This window comes from Trypanosoma cruzi, genomic scaffold (genome assembly GCF_000209065.1).
Source record: "Trypanosoma cruzi strain CL Brener 1047053516391 genomic scaffold, whole genome shotgun sequence".
Lineage (NCBI taxonomy): Eukaryota > Euglenozoa > Kinetoplastea > Trypanosomatida > Trypanosomatidae > Trypanosoma > Trypanosoma cruzi.
In genome coordinates this window covers 35,979-44,108 of record NW_001849475.1, presented here as the reverse complement: position 1 = coordinate 44,108, position 8,130 = coordinate 35,979, and the positions used below count along the sequence as shown (strand labels likewise).

Below are 8,130 nucleotides of genomic sequence, written 5' to 3'. Positions count from 1 at the left end.
CCGCACAGACGAAGGACTCGCCTGAAGAGCTTTCAGCAATATGTTGACACCCTTGTCCGTGATGTCATTGCCGGACAGCGTAAAAGTCACCAGCCCATCATCACAAGTAATGAACGGGACGAGCGCTTGCACGCCGTCATCCCCAATTCGCAGTCCTTGCAGATCTAATGTCAACATCCGTCGACCGCCATCAACCGCTCCCCTTTCATTCCGTTGGTTCAGAAGGAGTTCACAAAGGACCTCCGCTCCTTCTGATCCAATCGGCGCCCATTTGCCGTAAAGCCTGCGCCACTCCGCCGGGGGAATCACAGTTTCCTGCGGCGTGCAGCACTTCAGAAGGAAGGCAAGGCATTTGGCTTGAAGCCTTTTTTTCAGGAAAGCCCCTTTATCTTCAGCACCACTCGCAGACCGCGCAAAGTCACAGCAGCAAAAAACTTTTCGCAGCTTTTCTTTCATTCAGACAAATACAACCCACCCTTCCCTCCCCAAACACGCACACACACACACACACACTACTCCTCGCCGCCCACCCTAACCCTCCCTCAATTCGTGAGCCGCCCACTTCCGCCTGTCACCCTCTGCCCTATCCGCACGCAACACTGTTCTGTATTCATCATAGGCATTCCGTTACAGACAGCATCATCGTGGACAAGAGGCAACAAAATATAATGAGAAAAAAAAAAGAAAAATATATTCAAGGGGGGAAAAAAAAGCAACAGCAAAAGGGAAGCACACGTGATCATCAATCTGCCAACCAGGCAAAACAGACGCTCCACACCAATTCTTGTTTATTTTTTGATGCTTGATTTTATCTGTTTTATTTTTTTTTCTTCAAAATCTCCATTCACAACCTGTACCCTGAATCAGATGCGCATGCGTGCGTCTGTGTGGGGCTACGGCGTATCAAAACAGCTACACACACACAAACACACACACGCCCCTTCAGCCGGATGTAACCAGGACGCACACAGCCCACTCAGATGTGCGAGGCATTATCGAGGAGTGAAACAATACAGTTGCGTCTCCTGTTTTTTTTTGTGGTTACTTCTCTCTTTCCTCTTCGTTGTGGGGCTTGCTTCGAGGAAGATGCAGGTCATCAGGATCCTGCAGACCCCCGCCAGATTCTTTGGCAGTCGGTGAGTTGTAGCGACTAAACCCTGGGGTTCCCTTTGGAATGTTATCGGCGCTGTCGTTTTTATCATCATTGTTACTGTCGTGTTTCAAGGTGGTGGAAGACACGCTACGCCATTCTATTCTTTCCCGCATCGAGTTGGCTACCGGACATCGCTTTTGCAGCTTCTCAGCAAACGCCATCACATCCTCTTCAGACGCATTCGGGGCGTCGATATAACCCACTACCACAGTCTCGTGCCCAACCTGTGTGCTGGTCTTATTCTTCTCCAGCCGCATGGTTACATTTTTCACATCGATGCCTTGTTCCACCGCAACCTCCGCCGCATGCGACGCGGCACAATGTTGCAGCAGCGCCATAGCTCCTGCATTCGTCGATGTTGCCTCTTTTAGTGCTTCTGTGACGGCAGATAACCGCTTCTTGAGGCGTTCCCTAAAACTCAGCCCGCGCAGCGCATCCTCAGACGCATCTTTTGCCTGCTGCTGTTGTTGCCGCATAATCTCCTCATAGGCCTCACGATGCCGTTTGCGCTTCTCGGCCATTTCAGGGCTTTCGTCTGTGTAGGCGTTTTTCATCGACTGGCAGGCTTTCGTTGCGGCATTAACAGACGCATTTGCATAAAAACGCAGTATGGTGGGAATCTTGCTTAGCTCCTCATGCAGCACGCCCCACACACCTAATAAACAAAATGAACGGCGCATGCAGTGGTGTAAAGTAAGCTGCGGCCACGTAGCAAAGATACACGGGCAAAAATAACAGCAAACAACACAAACACACACACACCTCAAGAAAGAAATAAAAGAGAACAAGTACGTCAACTTGCCGTCTCACTGAGAGAAAGGTTGAGAAAAGCGCAAAAAAAAAAGGAAAAGAAAAGAAAAACCGCTCAAGAGAACGTCAATAAGAGATAACAGCAGGCGTTCATTCAGCATCATTGCCAGTAAAGAACATCAAATTTGTCAAGATGCGTTTGCATAAGCCAAAAAAACACCATGGAAACGTATATGTATATATTTATATGTACATGTATACTGGTCTCCTCTTCAAGAGAATACAACGAAAAACCGGAAAGCCAAGAAGAAAAAAAGAGATGGAAAATTGCATGCAATGGGAAAAAAAAAAAAAAAAAAAGAGCAACTCACAATTTCCGCTCATTACTCTACACTCAAATACATCCAATTAAATAAAAGCGCACATTAAATGTACATCATCTTTTTTTTTTTTTTTCTCATCATATATACATATGTTTTTGTTATTTGACTGTCAGGAGAGAAAAAGCGGCTCTCACTCCTTCAAAGTGGAAAAGAGTGACGCCCACACAAACACAAAAGACAGCAGTGACAGGGTAAACGCATAAAAACCAAAAAGGTAGAAAGTAAAATAGAAAGAAGAAGACAGTGAGACCAAAAAAAAAAAAAAAAAAAAAAAAAAAGTAAATACACACACACGCACACACGATAAAAAGTTTTCATGAGCCAAAAAACAACGGCCAAGACGGAAACAAACAAAATCTACGGTCACGAGTTTGCTTCAAAGACGAATCGTTGTTGTTTGAGAAACGGTGCGTCTTCGCCTGGAAAAAGCCTACACTGCGATTGGGGAGGGGCAGGGAGTGTGTTTACATCGTGGCAGTGATGCTCAAGCACGTGCTGCATGATCGAAACCCGCGGCGGCACACGGGGCGGAGGGTGGGGCCTGGATCCTATAGCAAATCGAATAGCTTCAGCGTTATCCTGGGCAGATGACGCGTTGGTACCATCACCACCACCACCGCCTCCTCCCGCACTATAAGCGCGAGTATCCGCACCTCGTTGCGCCAATTTGCCGCCCCAACGGCCAAAACCCACAACCGTGGCGGTGCCGGGCGGCTCCAAAGCTGATGGGTGGCTTTGTCGCAGATAGCTCAATACATGGCAGGTTTCAGTCAAGGTCTGCGCAAAATTGGAGTTGTCCTCCTTTTTTTTCGGATTTATGCCGGGCAGCGTGATGCTTCCGCCTTGGAAAGTCGGTGTTGTAATATCCGGTTGCATGCGACTGGCGTTGCCGTCACATATTGCAGGCCGTTTTTTTTGAACTGGTGGACGCGAAGCTATTTCTGCAGCATACTCCTCTGGCACAGGTGTACGACTATCAAAAAATGGGTACGGAGGAAATAACTTCTCCATATCTCTTCTTCTCGCTGCCCGGCGCTCCTTCTTATCCAATTCCGTCATGTATGTGTTGTAGCGACGTACCATTTCGTTGATTGCGTCTGCAATGGATGCAGAACAGGGACGTAAATTAAATTTAATATCTCCCTCTTCGTACAGTTTCTCTAGAAGTGCACGCACCGCCGCCTCCGTTGCACTCCGCTCCGCAACCGCCCGTGCTTCCTCTGTATTGCCTTTTATAAAACTTTCATGCTCATCCAGTGCGCTGATCAGCAAAGCGGGTACATCGTCGCTATTCAGGGAAACGAAGTGCAGAAGACGAAGAAGAGTGTCACGATCACATGCCTCCAGTGCGGTGTGATAAACATTTGGCAGGCCACTGTGTGCCAGTGTGGATCGCTCTTCGTCACCCTCGCCGCAACGCTCTTTCCACAACTGCAATAGTCGAAGACGTACATCGCGAAGCAGTTTTCCCTGTTCCACAGTTACCGTCTCCATCTTGGACATGTAGCGCTGAATGGTACTTTCCTTGTTGAGTAGCAGCTGCGCATGGTCATGGAAGGCGTTATTTTCAATGCACACTTCCGTACTCCGTTGAATGAGATCGCTAAGATTGTCAAGTACATCCTTTTCCAAGGCATCCATCCGCCGGCGAAGTTCCATACCAAATTCTCTGCAAACCTGAATCGCGCTTTCCACCTCCACACGATGCTTTGCGGTGGTCTCTCGAAGAAAATCATCCGCCACCTTCATACGAGTTGCCTGTTCATTTATAACACCTTGCATCAACTCCATTTTTTGTCGCCGCTGCTCAACCAGGCGTTTTACCCGTTGAATGAGCAATGAAAACGAAGATGTAAGCATTGCCGTATTCTTCTCCACCTCATCTGCCTGCTCCACAGTAAGAATAAAATTATTCTCTGTTAGGGAAACAGTACCATCCAATTGCTGCGCGAGTTCCAGAAAAAACCGGCCTATTCTCGCAATTTCATCTTCCTGCTCCGCATCCTTCCTTTTCACAGGTACGTAGGATTCCGTCAGGTAGGAAGAAGGATCTCTTGCGCATGACAATATTTCTTCCTCATTTGTGATGTTTGGTGTTGTATGCGGGACGTCAAGCTCAAGGATATGTTCTTCTCTTAGGAGATCCACGCCGGTGGCACGTGCCTTTTGAAGAAAATGAGAGTTACATTTAATTAGCCTTTTCAGGGCATTTTCCGCACGTTTCATTGCAGTATCACACTCACGACGCACCCTGCACAATTCTTCTTGAGTTTGTAAAATGTTTCTTCTCTGTGGCTCAAAGGAGTCAATCGCAATTTCCATCATCATTTCCTTCCAGCCAGCTTCATATTCCACTTCAATAGCTGCACGCAACTTCTCTTCCGTATTCATCACTGCTTGCAAATTTCTTTTAAATTTTTTCTTCCCCGTGTCAATTGATCGTCGCTGCCGTGCTGAGGATCCACGACGATCCTTTCCTAACGTCCTCTCTCTTCCTCTGCTCCCTGATGAAGCTCTCGTTTTTCCAGCCGGCTTGGATGGAGATCGTCTGCCCTTTTTCGCCCCTGTGCTGGATGTCGACTTGTCACCTTCCTTTTGCGAGGAGCTGAGGCGCGTCAACGAGGCGAGGCGATTGAGCCCCGAGGCGTGTCTGGCGGGAGAAGCAGCGGCCGCACTAACAGGGGGAGTGGTCACGGGGCTCCTTGTGGACGGCCGCTTTACCGCTGACGTGCCCTCCTTGCCTTTCGCCGTGCCTTTTTTCCCCGTCGACTGCCTCACCTCCGCACTGCTGCGCCCCCGCTTCGCAGCCGTGGCGCCTCGCACGGCAGAGTTGGATGCCGACGGGGCGCGTGACGCCGTCGACTCGGACTCGTCGTAGGAATTGGGCAGAATAACCACCCCCACCTGACGGCGCAACGAAGGCCTTGACGTTGCGCGAGAACTCGATTCCGAAACGGCGTCAATAACTCCCGTCGTTGTGGGCATCGCTGTGTGCTCCGGCGGGAGCGGACTGATCGGGGCGGTGGGGATATTTGTCGACTCCTCCATCTTCCAACGCGGTCACGGTTACTGTTCGCTCTGCCTCTCGCCAGTACCGCACACATTGACACGCCGCGGCAAAACAACAACACCAACAAAGAAAAAAAAAAAATAAATAAAAGAGAATACAGATTAAAAGAGGGTGTCGTTATTGGCAAGACCAACACAGTGCAAAAAGAACAAAAAACAACGATAAAGGAAAATACAAGCAACGAAAAAAGACATATAAGAGGCAATCCTCTAAACAAAATCAAGAAAAAAAAAGAAAAAAAAAAAAGACAACATAAACGCAAGAAACGCGACTGCCGCCATAGCGTCACAGATCACAAGGACACACCCGCAAACACACAGAGAGAAAGAGAGAGTGAGAGAGAAACCACAAAAAGGCAAGAATAAAAATCATGGAAAGCCAATAAATGCAGCAGCACAAATTTATTGGCATAAATATTTCCAATCGTCATTTCAGTAAATATATAAAAGAAAAAGTTTTTCCTGTTTTTTTTCGCAATCCCTCCCTTTTCCTTTTTTCCTCTCCTGCTGGTACGTTTGCTTCTACACATATGCTTACATACATATGGGGTGATTGACATATCCGCATGAATATATGTATAAATGGAATGTACGCTTGTATAAATGCATGCATGTATATAACAGTGTCACGTCGGGGAAGATGGACAAAGAAACAAACATATCAAGATTCAAAAAAAAAAAAAAAAAAAGAAAAAAAAATCTCGGTGTAAAAACAGATCTGTACAGGTTAAGAAAAAAACAAAAAACAAAAAAAAACAACAACAACAACCAAACACCATAAGGAAACATAAAACACACACGCATATATAAGAAAAAAGAGGAATAAAAGAAAAAAAAAAAAAAAGCGAAACAAGATGGGGAGCAATATATATATATATATATTTAGCAAACTCCATCCATATCGTCTTCGTTCATGTACATTTTCTTTTCCCTCACACCTTACGCTTTCTTTGCATTTTAGCTTTCACATTTACATTCTACGTTCCCAGCCATTGGCTCTGCTATTCCCCCTCATATTCTTTGCCCCCCACCCCCCACCCCTCTGTGCGTGTATGGCAAGTGGAAAAGCAACGCCTCCCATATCGCTGCTAGTGCGTAAAGAAATTCCCTTTCCCTTCATGCACTCTTGGCGGCAGGCAGACACACATACACATACAAAAACAAAAGGGGCGCATAAAACCCCAAACACAGAGAAAAACAAATCCCCCTTTCCAATACACTTCTCTCACATAAACGAAGAAGTAAAATCCCCGTGCCCCCTTCCCCCAACCATTCCTCCCCAGTCTTTCGTGCAGTAGAGGTAGCAACAAAAAAAAATGCATTTATTTTATCTCCCCCCTCTTTCCTTTATCCCGCATGTTCCCTCGTTTCTTCCTCTATGGAAATAAGTAGGGAGACGTGGTGGCGTTCTTTGGCATCTGTTCATTCACATTGAAATTCAAAAGGGATGGAGGCGTTTAAATTAGATGCGGTGCCGCCGACAACATGACATGCTTCGGTGTGTAGAGAAACACGCACAGAGCCACAGTGCTCAAGCAGGCAAAAAGGAAAAAGAAGAAAAAAACATTCGCGTGACCCTGCTTTCCTTTTCCACCCTCTTCTTTCGTACGTTTCTTTGCTCCCTGCCCCATCACATTTACCCTCACTCAGCTGCACGCTCTCTTACTCCCTTCACTCCTGCCCGACTGCTCTGTGCCTCCCTGTGCGTGATAGATAGACATTCACTTTCTCTTTCGCCGCACATCATATGAGTATTCAGCTCCGGCATCCAACACGCCGTTGCACTCCCATTGAAAAGGCATACACATAAATACATGCGCAGATACATACGCCAACTGCATAACCGCAGATGCGTAAAACAAACAAATACCACCACCACCACCACTACTACCACAAAAACAAAAAACAAAAAAAAAATCATCTGCATTTCTTTATCCGCAACAGCGTTGGGCCAATTCCGTTTTGTTGTTGTTGTTTTTGTTGTGTTGCATTCAACCTGGGGGGCCTAAATAATACATATCCATATCCTTCTATACCACTATTCCTCAGTTTACTTGTACATTCTTTTTTTCCTTTTTTTCTTACTTTATTTTTCGTTGAGGTGCAATCCATACGTTTTTTATTTGATTTTCTTTTTTCCTCCCGTACGCACTGTTTTTAGTACTCCCCTCCATCGGCTATGTGACAGTAAATGCGTGGCACACGCTTCTTGCGTGACGCCGGCTTTTTATTGTCAACGTCCTCCTTCCGTGTGGTGCTCCTTTCCGCCATGGAGAGCAAATCCACCGGTTCCAATTCGTCGTGTTCCACCAATACCGTCACACGTGTCGTAAAACGCGGCATTGGCGGTACACGATGACCCAATAACTCCACCCCCATTTTGGCGGAATCGGCCGGGTTTTTTGCCTCTGAGTCAGTCCGTTTTGATCTTTTCGTCTTTCGTGCCGTGGTCACTGCAGTACTGCTGCAGAAGGAGGAGGAGGAGTAGGGAGCTCCGGAGCTAAAGAACGTTTCCTCCCCACAACGCGACCCAAGGGCCGGTTCACGACGTGGTATGCAACTCGCCACCACAGACAAGAGCGGCTTGAGCGCAAACGGCTTTGAAAGCAAAGTGGCTCCGCTTTCATCATCTAAAGTTTCATTGCCATCAAAGACGTCTTCTTCTCTATGGTCATCTGCATTCATATCATTATTATTTAGGCCCCGATTCATTGTTGCAAGCACATCAGCGACTGTCTTGCCACATCCACTACCTTGCACCACTGTCAGATCGCC

The 8,130-nt window shown here is 46.9% G+C and overlaps 4 protein-coding genes across 4 annotated transcripts, besides 10 other annotated features; all 4 read right to left on the bottom strand.

Moving 5' to 3' along the window:
- On the bottom strand, positions 1–456 carry Tc00.1047053507737.40 (hypothetical protein, conserved; the record flags this gene model as incomplete). Its single annotated transcript, XM_800351.1, has 1 exon — positions 1–456. A coding segment is annotated over one exon (456 nt), but the record flags the coding sequence as incomplete, so codon positions are not given.
- Positions 1–8,130: a sequence feature (heterozygous, Esmeraldo-like haplotype).
- Positions 490–513: a microsatellite.
- On the bottom strand, positions 1,042–1,833 carry Tc00.1047053507737.30 (hypothetical protein, conserved; the record flags this gene model as incomplete). Its single annotated transcript, XM_800350.1, has 1 exon — positions 1,042–1,833. One exon carries the CDS (start codon positions 1,831–1,833, stop codon positions 1,042–1,044), a length of 792 nt encoding a protein of 263 aa, XP_805443.1.
- Positions 1,966–2,013: a sequence feature (T-rich).
- Positions 2,538–2,564: a microsatellite.
- Positions 2,650–5,334, bottom strand: Tc00.1047053507737.20 (hypothetical protein, conserved; the record flags this gene model as incomplete). Its single annotated transcript, XM_800349.1, has 1 exon — positions 2,650–5,334. One exon carries the CDS (start codon positions 5,332–5,334, stop codon positions 2,650–2,652), a length of 2,685 nt encoding a protein of 894 aa, XP_805442.1.
- Positions 5,426–5,446: a sequence feature (AT_rich).
- Positions 5,578–5,602: a microsatellite.
- Positions 6,026–6,054: a microsatellite.
- Positions 6,164–6,199: a sequence feature (T-rich).
- Positions 6,219–6,240: a sequence feature (AT_rich).
- Positions 7,224–7,249: a microsatellite.
- On the bottom strand, positions 7,513–8,130 carry Tc00.1047053507737.10 (hypothetical protein, conserved; the record flags this gene model as incomplete). The annotated part of the gene is made up of 1 exon (XM_800348.1): positions 7,513–8,130. A coding segment is annotated over one exon (618 nt), but the record flags the coding sequence as incomplete, so codon positions are not given.